The sequence below is a fragment of the Mytilus californianus genome, unplaced genomic scaffold (assembly GCF_021869535.1).
Source record: "Mytilus californianus isolate M0D057914Y unplaced genomic scaffold, xbMytCali1.0.p SCAF_7, whole genome shotgun sequence".
Taxonomy (NCBI): Eukaryota; Metazoa; Mollusca; class Bivalvia; order Mytilida; family Mytilidae; genus Mytilus; species Mytilus californianus.
The window spans coordinates 78,689,812-78,707,629 of NW_026262723.1; the positions used below are offsets into that span (position 1 = coordinate 78,689,812).

At 32.6% G+C, this 17,818-nt stretch overlaps 1 protein-coding gene across 2 annotated transcripts in view; it reads left to right on the forward strand.

The window, feature by feature from the left end:
• The window catches only part of LOC127710243 (uncharacterized), a 51,384-nt gene that overhangs the window by 16,607 nt on the left and 16,959 nt on the right, over window positions 1-17,818 (forward strand). The window contains exons 15-24 of one of the 2 annotated variants that reach the window (XM_052216011.1): window positions 1,314-1,501; window positions 4,374-4,634; window positions 5,015-5,184; window positions 6,555-6,723; window positions 7,961-8,046; window positions 8,740-8,811; window positions 11,369-11,494; window positions 12,405-12,530; window positions 13,262-13,358; window positions 15,318-15,400. In XM_052216011.1, coding sequence (XP_052071971.1) covers window positions 1,314-1,501; window positions 4,374-4,634; window positions 5,015-5,184; window positions 6,555-6,723; window positions 7,961-8,046; window positions 8,740-8,811; window positions 11,369-11,494; window positions 12,405-12,530; window positions 13,262-13,358; window positions 15,318-15,400 — 1,378 coding nt within the window. The remainder of the gene's footprint in view (window positions 1-1,313; window positions 1,502-4,373; window positions 4,635-5,014; window positions 5,185-6,554; window positions 6,724-7,960; window positions 8,047-8,739; window positions 8,812-11,368; window positions 11,495-12,404; window positions 12,531-13,261; window positions 13,359-15,317; window positions 15,401-17,818) is intronic. The other variant, XM_052216012.1, reaches the window with a different exon arrangement.

The following is a 17,818-nucleotide window of genomic DNA, read 5'->3' on the forward strand; positions in this document are numbered from 1 at the left end:
GACTTGGTACAGGCATTTCCTTATATAGAAAATGGTGGATTAAACCTGGTTTTATAGCTAGCTAAACCTCTCACTTGCATGACAGTCGCATAAATTCCATTATATTGACAACAATGTGTGAACAAAACAAACAGACATAATACAAATGACAAAAATAGGGGTACAGCAGTCAACATTGTGTTATAATCTTAATCACTATAAAACAAACAAATATGTCAACAAAGAAAAACACAATGGTGGGGGAAATTGATAATTTCAAAATTAAAATCGTCTCGTTTGTCATAGATTCTGGTACTGAGATGACCGCATATGTTAAATTCGAGTTATTAGTCTAAAAATGAGGCGGAGGAAGCCGTGTCTGTTGTTTCTTAAATTTCTAGTTCGGGAGGATATATTAATATAAACCAATCAGAAAAGTATGGATTGTTAATGGAAAGAACATCATCACTATATCTGAATGTGAAATTAAATGATCAAAACGCAATCTGAGAACGAATATATTATTCTTTTGAATTTAAAGCAAATTGTATTGACTTATCATTATCAAACGGAAATAAAGTGCAAACATGGCATTGCGTTTGTAAGCACAAAAATCTTTTCGCTCAATTGTAAACACACAATTTTAGCATAGTAATTTGTTGACAACTGAGTTACAAGTGCGTCGTCAGCTAGAAACTTATGATGGTTGAAGATCTTTAGATTCCAGACAAGTTGTCTGATCTGCAAAAAAGGTTGCAACCATTTTCCCATTGCGACGTTTTGAATTAGTGTAAATATTTGCATGGCGGGTGGCGCATGTACATTAAGAGGCTTACCATATCAACGCTGTCAGTCTCTAGAATTCATGTAACGACATCAGATTTTGTTTTTTTTACCTTGATTTGTTTATTCTATATGACTAAACGAGATTTTAACGATTCGGTGGACTACTGTTGACTCTTACAATGTAATTAAGACAAAGCCTAAAAGATTACAGACGTGACTTTCTTAACAAAATCACACGTCATTGTTTGTTTGTGAGAGTAAGTCTTCCACAATTAAATTAGAACAATAATGAAAATTAATATTAATGAAATAACCAGTTCTACTGCAATAATACCATTTGCTACCTGTATATTGGTGTGCATAAAACGTAGTTTTTTACGTCTACCAAGCGTAGAAAATATGACACACCGAGTCTGTACATAAGTAATGTTGTTATAGTTCATATTAAAAATAAATTATATATTTGCCAATAATGTGCATATAATATATTATGCTGTTTAAATGACATATGTCAATGAGTATAGGTTTTTTTTCAAAATTGTTCATAGGTGCTCGAATGAAGAACTATGTGTACCGACAGTTGATGGGTTGAGAATTGCACCGTCAACACGTCTGGGGTTACTAGGGTATTGTTCAACTGGATGTGACTCAAGTACAAAGTATGAATGGAAGATATATACAAAGGACCATCAGTGGATATGGAAAGAAGTGCTCGAATTACCAACTTATTCAGATGGTAATTTTTTTTGTAAATGAATCAAAATAATATGGATTTTAAAATATTCAATTCATTTATTTCTTTATTACGCCTCTTTTTAACATTCAACGGCATATAACATATATAGATAATTAAGGTTAAAACGTTTCTATATTTTAAGAAATATAACTTTTAGTAATCTTTTGCACTAATTACAAAATGTTATATTTTTATATTTTTACTGCTACATGCGCGCGCATTTGTACGCCACTGAACGCATTACTATTCCAGGAGTAAATGGTGAGCATTATGGATGGCTTTTACTAACTACTGAACAATTGTTCTAATAACACGCATTTAGATAACTTTTAGCCTCCTTAGCTTTCGCAATACTTATTAGATTTAGTCGAAACTGGCGAAAGCGCTTCTGCAAAATATATATAACCCATGATTCTTTAGCTTTACTGTATTAATTGTCTTATATATCTTTGTATTTTGCTTGAAAGCATTTGATTTCACTTATCTGGTTAAGTTTATTTTGAAGCTGTTTTACGTTTATACCTTTAAACCGATTTTTGTTGTTTGTAGTTAAATCTCCAATAAACAATGACTACTTTGTCATACATTATATTAGTTTGAATATTTCATTTTACACAATAAGGTTAGTGTTACTATAAGATTTTGATAAATCAGCAGAAATGTCTCTATTCCATCATGATATTGCGGGATTGAGAAAGCATAGCTTGGAAGATGCAATACTAGCGCAAAAATATAAACCAACTTAATCATGCAAATTTAAAGCTTGGATTCATTTTGCTATTATTTTTAGGTCCCTTTTGGCTCTTAACTTATTTCGGTACCTTTAAATGTTTTGGCTATGAGCGTTCCTGATTAAGGTAAATCCAGAAAAGCGCTTTAAACGCATAAAATTTATTAAGTGTTGTGTTCGTTTTTTTTAATGCAGCTGCAAGTTGCGTTGTTTGCAAATGTAACAGTTTCTTAACCTTTTACTTTATGATGACCAAACCAACTTCATACAGGAAAAAAACTATTTCAAGTCCAATTGAAAATAAATCTCATAATAACCAATAAACCAGTGTGCTAAATGTGAAGTATTTTTCATCAAAAGGGAGAAGTTATTGTAAGGCCACGTATTTTACCCCTTGAATTTAAAAACTAAAAAAATCTATCAACTAACATCCTTCATATAAGTTTGAATTATATTTAATTTTTTTGAATTTTGTCTCACAAATGACGAAGAAGTGACTCGGGTATAAGTCAATGCTTCAGTTAGCAAACAACACACACACACACATCCGCACCCCCCACACACACATATTTAGAGTTCAACATTCAACCTTCAAAAATAGACAAGAGTCTTTATGAATTTAGAAAAGTTTTGAATAAACATAACAAAGACAATACAAAATATGCTAGCAACACAAACTTCCCTAAATGACAAAAATACATTCTAAGTTCACTAAAGTCAGCCAATGATTAGCTATTGACTTGGGAGAGGCACAATTGTGTTTGAAGTAAAATGTTCAAAAGCTGCCAGAAAAGCCTCATTGTGAGAACTTGTCCTTAACATTTAGAAATGAGCAAAAGGATAACTATCTTATTGGGTAAGGCAGTACCATTTATTATCATTTGACTATTTGGCCACTTTGCTGCTTGTTAAACATTAGTGAGAATTATAGATGAGGTGAGTAATCATGTATACCCGTTTTTTGTGTTTATGTTAGTTGCCCTTTTCCTTTTCGCCATCTGTCGGCTTTTCGTTTATGTAGTAGCACAATGTATCTTAAATTGATAAGATTGTAATATATTTTAGTTGCAGAACCAGTTACATGGCTTTATAGCTTGCTTAGTATTTGTATCTTTTCTGCAAAGTGGGTGTTTCATTTGAGAAATCTTTAAGTTATGAATATATTTATAATTGCAATGCAATAATAACAATAAATGCCGGTAATACGCGTGTATCAGTCTTGCCTATTTTGTGAATTAGTCTTGAGACAGTTAGTTTAAGCCGCTTGATATTTAAAGAATACTTTGAAAACGTATACAGCTTTGGTTGAAACAGCCACAAATAAGCAAAATCTAAGAATTTTGTAATCAGGACATAAGTTCAAATGTTTTTGTTGCATCTGCAAAACAGTGAACAAGGCAAATAAAAGGCAATTATAAAACATCAAACACCAAATTCAAGGAATGGCTTACGATACTACGATAAAAAACGTCGCTACTACAGAATTGGTACAGGCACCAGGACATTTTGCAGGGTTCAACTAGTATTTTGCTTCTTTTTTTAATCTCAATTAGTAGACTCACAACAGAAACGGACCGTACATATGACATCAGGATAACCACTTAATAATATAATATATAATACCAGTACAACAAATAAGAAAAACATTAGTATAAGCAAAGCAATATTAAAAGGTACCGTAACAAAGAAATCGTGCAGTATCTGAAAGCAAGTTCAAAGCACTTAGTCTGCTGACATGAAACTTGTCGTCCTACAATCGATTATAAGTGGGTGTTCTTCAGAGTAAATCTCACACGACAACGTCATTAAAAGTACAGGAAGACATGGTGCTGTGAAATGTAAAAAAAAATTGTACAGAATTTTTATTGAAGAAAAAATAATTAACGATGCACTTTTTTATTACTTAAAACTATAAATGAGCAAATGGTTTTATTCCGATAAATATAAACAGGTATGATTAAACAACAAGATTATAGTTAAAACCTGTTTCAAGATTTAGTAAGCTAAACAGACAGATTTAAAGGAAAATTCGAAATAATGTTACTGTCAAAAGCCGGGTGTTAAAATGCATTATTATATAGTCATTATCATAAAAGTGTTCATATATGATAATGAAATATAATTAGTAAACTTTGGTTCTAGGCATCAACTCTATGAATATCGCTATACAAAAGAAACTATTCGGTCTAAATCCTACCGTCACCCAATACCAAGTGTCAATATCTGCTACCACGAGTGGTGGAGATAGTGGAACAGCTTTTACCAACTTGATACTGAACACACCACCTAGTGGCGGAACATGTACAATAACTCCGAAAATTGGAATTGTATTGCAGACCAAGTTTGACATAACTTGCAGTGGATGGACAGACGATGATGGTATTGCAGAATATCAGATGTATTGTAAGTATTTTTGATTGTTTTCTTTATTCAGTCTCATCAGAAATTAGACAAAAATGTAATTAAAAAAAAATCGTTACATGAAGTGTTTTTATTCATAACTCACCATAGATGTTCAAAAATTAAAAAAAATCTTCAATTAACTTTTATATTGGTCCACATTTCAACATTTTTCATTTTTAGATTGTTATGATCTGAATACTGTTGATGAAGTTAATTCAGGAAAGCTCTTCGAACACAGAAAATTCTGTATAAATTAATTATAACACGTGTACCGTGCATTTTTCACTGTATACTTCCTATAATACCGATCAAAGCAATTTCGGGGACTTATAATACCGATCAAAGCAATTTCGGGGACTAAATGTTGATTTTGTTTACAGGTACATTTAAGGATGATAAAGTTTCAAAACAGATATATTTTGGAAGTGATAATTTCTATAATGGAGATATGCCATTAGGACCGGATTATGACGACTATAAAATGTTATGCTATGTTAGGATAAAAGACAAAACTGGATCCTTTATGGAATTTAGTCTGGGAGAAATTCAGGTACTAGAAGTTTTCTGTTAAAATCTTCTATCTTATAATTCAGATGGTGGTTAAATCTTTTTTATATACCATTAGTTCGGAATATGAAACAGCATGCATCATACTAGTAATGATCAAACTCGATATCAATACCCATTTTCTTTTTTTAGAATCTCCTGCACTATGTCAGGTCTGTGAGAAGTATTATCATCCCCCCTTCGCCTATATGACCTGCTCAGTCGCTCCGTTATTCTCGTATCAGGGCTTTGAGACGTGACCGACATTATCGTGAGGAGACGTTATCGAGCTTACTTTCATCATGTGTCTAAAGGAATGGAAAAGACTATTACTTTATTTTCAGTACTATATTCCGTTTTTTAATTTAAAAGCTATGTGGAACTGTTGTCCTGAAAATTCTTACCCGTCAGAATATACACTCAAAACAGCAAATTTTAAAGAAGCCTTATTTTTGTTTGCCTTTCATTTATTCTCTGTTTATATGCATGTATAGAAAGTTACATGTCAAATCTGGTATATTTGTCTTGAATTTGATTTGTGACTTTAAATTTTGGTGAAAAAGTCTTGTTTATAAATTAAACTCGCTTACTCTCCAAAAAGGTTCACATTGTGGCGCCCGGCTGATATTTTACGATATCAATGTGTAGAAAACTTGATATTTATACTAATCGGTGTTCCGACTGTCAGTATCACTCTGCTTAGCTCTTCATCAAATTGCATATCGCGGCTTTGTGACGTCAAATACGTTAACCCGGCCTAAATAACTTTGACCGGTACATAACACCGACATCATAATGAATGTACAGACGTTGATAAGTTTGATCTGACATTATCAAGTCATCTTCCGGGTTGGCCTAAAAGAAATCCTTCAAAGGCAATTTTGTATGAAGCAATTGCAACTTTATTTTAGTCTTGAATAAATACATAACAAGACACCAACAAAAAAAATCATTTAAACCAAGCTAGTACCGGCGTAGTTGCTAGTAAGCGGATGGTGCCACAGGATTGATAGTCCACAAAAAGCAGTGCTGATCCTGAGGTACTGAAACTATATGATGCCGAAATCTTTCTACGATAACTTTTAAGGAAAGCTTAAAATATAATCAAAACCAACACGGGGCTTTAACAAAACAGCCTAAAAGCCTATAATGTCAACCTTGCCAGAGGTCGAAGCAACCAGAGTTTGAAAAACAAAAACATAATTTTTAGGTAACAGGTTCAAAATATGAGAAGAAAAACTAGCTTTTGTTTAAAAACTGACAGTTTTACAGATGATTGTGATCATATTGTGATATTGGTGGCATTGTCTAGAACTATGGACATTTTTTTTTCAAAATTACTTAAATTTTTATTCAAATACACGATTTTTGTAGGTTAATCCACTTCCACTTGGAAATGTAACTGATCTCTTCAAAACAATGGAAGACAACATCGCTGATTCCTTCGACAAAGTAGCAGCTGAAGGGAATGTTAATAGTATTAACAGCTTAGCTCTAGCATACAGCACCCTTATAAGTATGGCCAGTCAGAATGATTCACTAGGTTTGCATTGCATGATTTGCTTGTTTGTTATATACCACGCGATTATTTACTGTATACAAACATTGTGTTAATTAAGTTTTTGACTGTTTCAGATGATTCTTATGATGTTATTCTTAGTTATTTCACAGTTGTGTCCAGAGAGGTAAGGTGCATGTTAAAAGTATAACCTGACACGGATGAAATATTTAACTCAGTATATAGGGTATGGATAATACAAAAGTCGGGTTGAGAAATACATTTGTAACGTTGCAGCTACTTTTTGAAAGAAAAAAAATAATAAAAATTTTAAAAAATATTATATTTCTTACTGGCAATAACTTTAATTATTTAGTATCTGCAATGTTACTTGTTTTGTAAATTTATTACAAATGGAATGGCATGAATTATACAATGATGTCATATCACTACAAATGTACAGCACACATCACAAAAAGCACAATATTTTGGCATGATACACTTCATATCACATTGATCACATGGCTATAAATTACACACGCACATGTGCATGATTCAGTTACATTGTACATTCAATGTTGTGCACCGTTTTTCTATTATTGGTTATGGCGTTCAAGTTATCAACTATATAATTGTTTTGAGATATATAATAAAAAATTTAATAGGAATAAAATTTCGAAGGGCAACACAATAGTTCATATATTTTCATGTCCACCCCAAAAATCATAAATGTTCTCTCTTGACATGGAGAAATCCTTTCAGCGCATCCAAGGGTTTGATCGAAGTACTAGTGTATGCACCTTTTGTACTATAAATTGTCAAATATTTCAAAAATAGTCCAGATCCCTACCTTTAACCAATATACTAATATAATCTTAATTGCCATAAGAACTTTTGTATGCATTACAAATTTGTTCCCCGCCCCTTCATATGATTAATTGTTCAATATATTAAAGTTGCTCAGATCCCAGCCCTATATCATAAATATTCTTAATTGTCATGACAATAATATTATAGTGGTTCCTAGGTTTTGTTCTGGGACTTGTACGACGAGTCCCTTACCTTAAGTACCCCTTCTGAATATGATAATTATTTTGGGAAAAAAACATGATTTGTTTTGTTGTCCTAGAAAATAATAAAATTTCTTTACAAAATCTTCTATAAAAGCTTGAAATATTAACATTCATTTGTATAACATTTTATCTTTTGTTACGTATCATGATCGGTAGAAGAATCATTATAGTTTAATCATTTTCTAATGTCATCATACAAAATTTTCCAGAGTATGACAACTTAGATATAGCAGCTCGGGAAACTTCTACGGGAATGGGACCAGATTACACAGACAGAACTAGTGCTTTTACAACCGTATGTTATCTCATTTGTATTGCTCCAACGAATCTAATATGGCTTTATTTTATAATTTTTTGATCTATGATAAAATACACGTACACTGATGATAGAGATAAAGTATCATAAAACATTAAGTCTAAGAATAGGATTGTCACATAGAAGCAAAACCAGACGTATGGAAATGTGCCGTTTTAATTTTTCGAAAATCGATTTCAGCCCTCGACATATTCGATGCTAAAATGAAAATCGAAATCAAATATTACGCTATACCTTGAGGATTTCGGTAGGTTTTATCAAAGTAAAGGAGTCCCAAAATGACAACTGAAACCTAAATTTGAAACGGTCTATAACCGTAACGTGAAAATGACCTTTTAGTAAATAAGTCCAAGGTAAATTCAAAAAGGGGAAGTCCATAAAAACTGACAAAATCAAAAATTATAAATCAACGGAACGAGTGAAAACAACTGTCATATTCCTGACTTGCTATAGGTATTTCCGAAGAAAATGGTGGGTTAAACACGGTTTTATAGCTAGCTAAACCTTTGACTTGTATGACAGTTGTTTACAGTTCCATATAATAATAACTATTTACAATAGTAATGTTGCATATAAATTAATGCATCATGACATTGTAATTGATCACTTAAAATTAATTAAATTACCATTAAAACTTACTTGATATTTATAAATATTTATTTTCATTTCCAGACAACTATGGATCCTGATACCAAAAAGAAGCTGAAAAAAGAATATGAAGCCAAAAGAAATACAAGAGCGGAAGTATGTACAAATATAAGAATCATTTACAAAATAGACCCCCGAATCTATTAAAATAGTAAGGATCTTAGAAGAACAAAATTCCTTTGCATTAATTTGATAAAAGTGTTCAATAGCTGATCCTACGACATCTATAATTGAGTTGCAGATTTCCAACTGACATAAAAACGAAAAAGACAAAAAGAGAGGCGGGAGATAACAAAAGGATGTTTAAGGATGTTCGCTCCTCTTGTTTTTGAATTTTTGCCAGATATTCGAAATCCTCTGGTTTTATCCATGTAGAGCCATTAAAAAATTTGCCCACTAACCCCTACTTTTCTTTCCGTAATTTGATTACATATAATTTAAAATGTCATCTTTGAAAATTTTATAAAGTCTTTGTTATTTTTTCATCGTTTTTGAAAGAAAAAAGGTGTCAATGTAAAATGTATGAAAAATCTAGAGAGAAGTATTTTCCGCCAAATTTTCAATGGCTTATATCTCGAAAACAAGCACACGGACCCTTCATTTTTTTCCGCTTTTTTAGTTCCTTTATTTATATACTATCAATTTATAACAGTCTTCCAAAAAGCTTGTTATTTTGAAACAGAGTAGCGAACATCCTTAAACTCATATGTCGCAGACAAACTAACAACGGTATGACAAACGACCGACGAAAAGACAAACAATAGTCTACAAAACAAAGACTGAACAATACGATCACCACCAAAAATCGGGGACAATCTTAGGTGCCCGGAAAGGTAAGCAGATCTTTCTCCACTTTGTGGCATCCCTCGTGTTGCTCATATAAGTACAAGTTCAAGGGTATAACTCTCAAACGGTGATATCACATTTCAGGAAAAGAGGGCGCCACGTTATTTTGATTAAATTGAAACATATGTATCGTTTTCTTTAAAACAGATATTCCATAACGGCAAATCAACTAATGTCGTCCACAAAGTTAGGAATGATTTCAACTTTACCACTTGGAACTCTTGGCTTAAAATTTTCCTTGTAAGCAGCGACCCTGTTTCATGGAAATCATGATAGGAAACACAAGCTCTGAAATATCGTATCAACTGGGAGATAAATAATCCTTTTGCTTCACTTCTGGAATGTTGCTTCATATAAATTGATAAAGTATTGTGTTAGTCCAAATAATTATGACATCGTCACAGCATTTATTTAAAATAGCCTTTCAATACCGTCATAGTCATGATAATTGTTTGGACTAGTATTGAGAAAATAATTGTATGAATTTAAAGATTATATATTCGTTAGAAAAATACGTTACTGTTTGTGATGTCCTATGTATGTTGGCGTTTGTTTTTGTTGCACTTCAGTGTTTCTGTTGTTCCGTTGGCGTCCTCTTATAGTTGATGTGTTTCCCTCGGTTTTAGTTTGTTACCCGGATTTGTTTTCTCTCAATCAATTGATGACTTTTGAACAGCGGTATACTACTGTTGCCTTTATTTTCCATAGAAATATATTTTGAAGTAAAGCCCTCATTGTCGTTCACTCCACATCTAATATTCATATTTTGATATTTATATACTACAGCTAGCACACTTCCTGTTGTCTTTATTTACCAAATACAGTATCAAAGTGATATTTCGTTCGATGCCGATTTCATGTCACGTTACTTCTCTTCACAATCTTGGGCTCGTTTAAGGATAGAAAATAAGTCTATGTTTGTAGTTACGTTTTAATATTTCTAATTGTAGTCATTTGTAGCTGCTGCATAAAAACAATATTAAATCAATGTTAGAAACATATCAGCTTGTTTGTATTCGGCCTAAAACTGTTGAAGGACCCGGTTAACTTCACCCATCCAGTTTCTAAACCCCATAGAGAATGTGTTTATATTATTTTTCTGATTGATCTAACATTGTGTACTTATATGCATACATTCCTAAGTGAGGAATCTGATGTTCAGCAGTTGTCGTTTGTTGATGTGGTTCATAAGTGTTTCTCGTTTCTCGTTTTTTATATAGATTAGACCGTTGGTTTTCCCGTTTGAATGGTTTTACACTAGTAATTTTTGGGGCCCTTTATAGCTTACTGTTCGGTGTGAGCCAAGGCTCCGTGTTGAAGACCGTACTTTGACCTATAATGGTTTACTTTTATAATTTTTGACTTGGATGGAGAGTTGTATCATTGGCAATCATACCACATCTTCTTATATCTATTTGATAAAGTCCTTCATCTTAAAAGAGAGGCGAAAGATACCAAAGGAACATTCAAACTCATAAGTCGAAAATAAAGTAACAACGCCATGCCAAAAAATGAAAAAAGACCAAAAGACAAACAACAGTATACAAACAAATATAGAAAACTAAAAATTGAGCAACACGAACCCCACCAAAAACCGGGGTGATCTCAAGTCTTAAGTCAACTAAAATACTACGAACAAACTGATACCAAATGTTAACTTCAAGCAAAGGTACTTCCAGATTGTTTTAGACAATCCGATGACGTAAATAATGCTCTTATTCTATAGTATCGAATTTACGCTACTGTAGCAAACTAGTGCTTTCTGATATGTTACATAACTATAATGCTTTTATACTTTTCAATTTAGTTTACGAGCCAGATATTGGGAGCCCTTGAAAACTGTACCATAGCAACAACAAGTGCTATTGCACTGACTGGAAGTACAATGGCCGAATTGACCCAGTTTTCCGAAAATTGTGCAAGAGAATGTCAGGTGAAAAATAAAAAAAATACGTTCAAACTGACTAGTTAATATGACTTGAATACTTACGTTGGTCATGCTAGGTTATATTACATCACAAATTTCAAATATGACTCAGAATCAAATGAGCAAGACATAGATTTGTAACAATTACAACACAAACAAAAATATGAACACCTTGGGAAATAAGTTTATGTTTGTGTTTACATTTTAATGACTATAATTGTAGCCTGATTTAGCACCTGCATAAACAAAATTATTAGACCAATGTAAGAAACTCATTGACTTGTTTGTATTAGACACGAAACTGTTCAAGGACCCGGTAGACCTCTCCCACCCACAGTGTTTATATTTTAATAACTATAATTATAGCCATTTTTAAGCTGCTGCATAAAAACAATATTCGAACAATGTTAGAAACTGTTACATATCAACTTGATTGTATTCGGCATGAAACAGTTGAGGACCCGGTAAAGCTTGCTCACCCCAAGTTTCTACGCAACATAGAGCATTCTAGAACACTAAGCAAACGAAAAAACTGCAAAGAAAAAAGAGCAATCGCATGAATTCTAAAAGTAGTGAGACAAGGTTTCAAGAGAAGAAATATCTTCTGCTGAGCATGCATCACTCGTAACAGAGATCTGAAGTTCCTTCCAGTGTCAATGCCAGAACAATGACAAATCTCAAATTGACATAAATGGATATGTGGGATCTTTGAATAAGGGGCATTTTCTCTATAACTTTTTATATTTCTATTATATATTATATTTAAGATGCAGACCATTCTTTTGGGAGTAAACATAAATTAAATTCGAAAAAGGGACACAACTGTGCCTTAAAACTTTTTTTGTTATAAAAAATGCAGTTACATAGAAATCAAATATTGAAATTGAGAGCTAACGTGTTGTGATTTATATGACAGGAAAAGGCTGCTGATATAGCTGTTAGTATGACAAATAAATTAGAAGAATTAGCAAGTACAAGTAGTAAGGAACAAACCATTGAGGCCTGCGAGGGAATATTGGCAGCATTGGCAAACGTACAGGAGGTATAGTTTTAATTTGATTCGTCAAAATATATCTTATGTATATAAAATTGAGAATGGAAATGGGGAATGTGTCAAAGAGACAACAACCCGACGAAAGAGCAGAAAATATATGTTTGTAAAATATAAGTTTGTATCTTGGTAATAATTCGAATTACCAAGCGTTCTAAACTTCACTGGCAAAAGAAGCTGTTTGAAATTTTTTTTTAAATGTTCATCATTTCTCTCATATTGATGCATGTACTATCAAAGAGAATATATACACTTTCATGTTTTATTTGCATATAATTTTCTTGCTAATTAACATTTAGTTGTGTTTTCACCATAAACAGAGTTAACTTCTGAGTTTCTTAATTTGAGTTTTAATTGTGTTGTCAATGTTCTCGTGAATATTAGAGAAAGAAATTTCGTAAACACCGAAAAAAATTTAAATAAAAATCGTTGTCATTATACTTCATTACAAAAGAAGTTTGAGTCTAAGCACAATGGGATATTTCTGTTCATTCTAAAGAACATCTGTCTGAATGTTTAAGATCAAAGATTTGTTTCTGGTCCGATCTAGATAAGGGAGAAAAGATGCCAAAATTAATTAAATATAATTTTAAATCTCAATTGGTATTCCATATGGCAAAACACATTTTAAACTTAATTTTTGTGATATGATTTTTCATTAATGAAACTTTGAGCCAAATCATTTAACAGGACTTAGCAAAACCGTCTCTTTATATTTATAGGCTGGTAATATACACAAAAACCACCCGACGACAGGAGATAAAGAAAAAGTTGAGCCTTTCGCTCATTATGATACAGATTTGGAATCGGCTAAAAAAGGTAAAACAAAAATTCAATTGTGTATGTTCTTTTTCAACCAAGCAAATGTACACATAACTGGAAAACAGGAATTAAAAAGGCAAACGTTTTGTTTTGTATTATCCCTGATGTATTACCAGTGCAAATACACCTTATCGCTATTTAGTCCAATCAGGAAAAACAGGATGAACAGTCATTTAGACAACTTCCTGTTTGGGTCAACAGGCCTTGAACAGGTAAACAACAAAGGTCATCAGTAACGAGCTGAGGGAGGGAAAAATTTAGAAAGCGATCAATACGAAACTTTGATAGATTATGATCCACTTTTTCGAAACTCAAATTATAGTCAAAAAATATTTTGTTTGAAGTATTTACGATGTTTTAAACAGATCTCATTAAAAAGTACCATGCATGGTGCATTGTTTAAACAGGACCCCAGATAGCTTCAACTGGATTAAAAAGTTGTGTAATTTTAGAACTTATCCGGAATGGAATAAATAGCGATTAGGTGTATAAAAGACCTTTAGATTTTATTTCTGATTATTATTTTATTTTTATGAAATGGCAAAATAAGATGGGAAACATATATATATGATTTAAGAGACTCGGTATGATATCACCTGCTGGTATATTTTCCTCAGCGTAGACTCTATCGTTTTTTGCACGTGTTATCGGCATTCCTATGGGAATCAACTTGGCTCTTCTTCTTGTCTACTTGTTCCTTTATTATTCGAGAAAGACTTCATACAGAATGTTTATATGAGGGATGATAAGAAGCTAGCATTATTCTTATACTTCACGTCGACTTATATAGGTGATGTCCTCTCACTATTGAAGTTTAATGACCATGTTGAACGCATCTATCCTATGAAACATGAAATAAAGGACACAGCAGATACATTTAATTACGTTTGTCATATATCTTGACTTACATCTAGAAATTGATAATAAAGGTCGATTGAGAACAAAACTAAACTTTACTACTAAAGAGTTGATGTAAACTTCTCAACTTTCCATTTTAATGAACCAACATTCTATCAGCATATGCATATGGAGTATAAATCCCCCAGTTGATACAATATTCTAAAGCTTGCGTTTCCTATCACCATTTCATTAAAAGAATGATGCTACTTACAAAGAAGTTATCTAACCAAGGGTTCCAGTTGGCAAAGTTTATGTCATCCCTTCAAAAATTTAACGGATGCCGTCCCGAGAGGTTTGGTCGTTATGGAATATCTGTTTCACAAATGCTTATTTCCAATTGCCGTTACCACAATCCCGTCAATTCTCCCTCAAATATGACATCAACGAATAAAACTTATCAACGAATTTGTACTGTCGTGAGCATCTCAAAGGGAATTACATTTTGGGCAGAATCTACTCACCCACCAGATAACACCCGTTCTTGTGGTTTCGGGTGATCAGTCTTTAGTTTGTTGTTTTGTGTTGTGTTGTTTTGTAGGCTGTTATTTGTTTTTCGTTATTTTCCATTGAGTCACTTTGTCTTCGACTTATGAGTTTGAATATCCTTTTGGTATCACCCGCCTCTCCTTTTAAAGCAGAGGTATATTCTCTGTGCAAATAAGAATAATTAAATCATTAAGCGTGAAAAATGCTACCTGTTGTGAATGTGGTTTGGAAAAACCTCAGAGATATAACACATTTTCGTATGTCCCATTTGACGCAGGGTATGATAAACACACGGCTTTACTGATGTTGTTTTTAAACGATGGCCAAACAGATATCCCAACGTTCAAGAAACCTATAGGATGCCCCCGGTTGAATTTTATAGAATACAAATTCATAATGTGAATGAAATAATATGTTTCTAGTAGACAAACGTTATGTTATAATAATCTATTACTATGCTGAATTAAGCGTTTTATTTGGCATCATTTTTTTCTTCTTATTATTTTGAGTTGTTATCTGTATATATATCGTTTGACATGTCATTTAGAACAACTGATTGCTTATTTCCAGCAATGCCAGTCGATATCACTGACTTATCGGATGGTGATGACATGTTGCTACTATATACGAGTCAGGATGTTCAAGTAGAAACAGTAGGTTAAATACATGTTTTATTCACATTTTAAGTAGTATGTTGACTAGTAAGGTGAACAAATGATAATGTCAAAAGTTTTAAGGTTGTCTTCATAACTAATATAAAAAGGGAAGATGTGGTATGATTGCCAATGAGACATCTATCCACCAAAGTTCAAATGAAGTGTATGTAAGCAATTATAGGCAACCATACGGCCTTCAGCAATGAGAAAAACCCATACCGTATGGTCGGTTATAAAAGGCCCCGACATGAATAATATGAAACAATTCAATTGAGAAAACTAACGGCCTAATTTATATCAAAACAATTTACGAAAAACAAATATGAAAACAGACATGAATCAGGCTCCTGACTTGGGACAGGCACATAAAGAATGTGGCGGGGTTAAACATGTTTATGAGCGCTCAAACCTCCCCCTAACCTGGGACAGTGGTGTAACAGTACAACATAAGAACAAACTATAAAAATCCTTGAAAAAGGCTTAACTCATCAGATGGATACAAATAAAAATACATCTAACAAAAACACAGAGTGGACGTGAACGGGTACTTATGCATCCCCACAACAAAAAGACACTAAGTACAGATCTGAAAGTACTCGCAGTGTTATTGACAGCTAGTTCAAAGCCAACAACAACCAATAAAAAAAATCATGTATCTAAAACTAAAATATCAATCAGGACACATCCAATGGATTTGGTGTAAAGACGTCATTAACAGTCAGAGAAAAACATGGCCTTGCGCAATGCCAAACTATAGGTATCGAAAGATTGTAGTACCGTGAAAGTACATATGTGTAATATTTAGTATGGTTTTTATTTACTGATAACAAAATCAATATTTATACCAATAAAAACAATATTCAAAGATTTAATTAGCTAAATAGGTAACCTTTTAGAATAAGTTTATTTAAAGGATTGACAAGTTTACCCGGATCGTATCTAAATTTCCGGGCTCGGTTTACAACATCACCGTAAAATTTAAGATAAGTCTTGATTTTCGTTCCAGTATAAACATTTAATCGTTATCGTGTTTTTCATATTCCTGTCATTAATACTTACTACTGAATGTGACTTTGGAATCGTACGATGGGCGATTTATTAACAATACGGGATTCTTGTCCTGTCTACAAACCTGGCATTATTCCTTTTGATACTGTCCCCCCCCCCCCAGAAGCGACAAAACAAGGAACAAAATATCGTTATCCCAATACAGTAGAACGTTATCCCGATACAGTACATCGTTATCCAGATACAACGTATCATTATCTTGATATGGAATATCGTTATCGTGATATATGCTATTGCTTTATAATAATGTCATTATCTGTAATAAATATACTTTCTCCTCCATACTTGAGCATTACCGAAGAGACATTAATTGTCGAAATGCCCATCTGGTGCAGTAAAATTGTCTTCCGTTTGATATTGAAATCAAAGTACTGAAGTACTGAACATCGGATGACCACAAGTTCTTGAGGATGGTCAAAAGCACTTGTCTCAGAAAAAAACAACATATCTCTTTACCAGAAACTGAGGTAAATGTACAGAGATATATTTTTTTCTGAGACAAGTTCGTGCGTGGATGATAAATAAATGACAGGAAATTCAACTTCACCGTAATAACTATTATATTGTAGTGATACAAATCAGTATACACTGATTTGTTGTTATATATTATATTAAAATAACAGTTACATATATATCTGATTTGCATCCAGTTGTATATCATTCTATTCTACTATTCTAATAATAGTGCAATGCAAGTGCATGGTGGACACTTTTCTGTAAAAATTCGATTTTTCTATAAAGATTGGATACGAGTAGGCATTCATATTTTCCCGCAAAAACAATTACAGAGTTACCGGTCCTTGCCGGTATTGTCGCAAAACGTTCTTTGAGATATTCTTCCGCATGCTTTAACACAATTTTTCGGTACGTGTGCATTGATATTATCAATGATTTTTTACTTATATATATATATCTAACTACAAAACATTTTCATATTATTAATTTATGTTGTAAACAAAAATATTTTTATCAGTATTCATTGAAGAGATGTATTTATATCAAACGATAAGGAATGTTATTTTGCACTCGATTATGTGCGCATATTTATCATGTTTATAGATCGGTTACAAACCCAAAACTAATTTACATAATGGAAATCTAGGAGATAGCAATACATCGGAATGACCTCAAGGTCATCGCGATGTAAAAATAATATCTTTATTTCGATAAAATGTATCGCAATCTTCAAACACCTATGTCTTGTAAAACGGTACGCTTTTTTCTGAATTTTGTATACAGTGTTTATCATTTTTTTAATTATGCAGGTTTCATCTGACTTTTGAACCCTTATTTCACATTTTGGCAGTTTTCAGAAGAAGCTAATTGATTGGTCCTTTTTCTCAATTC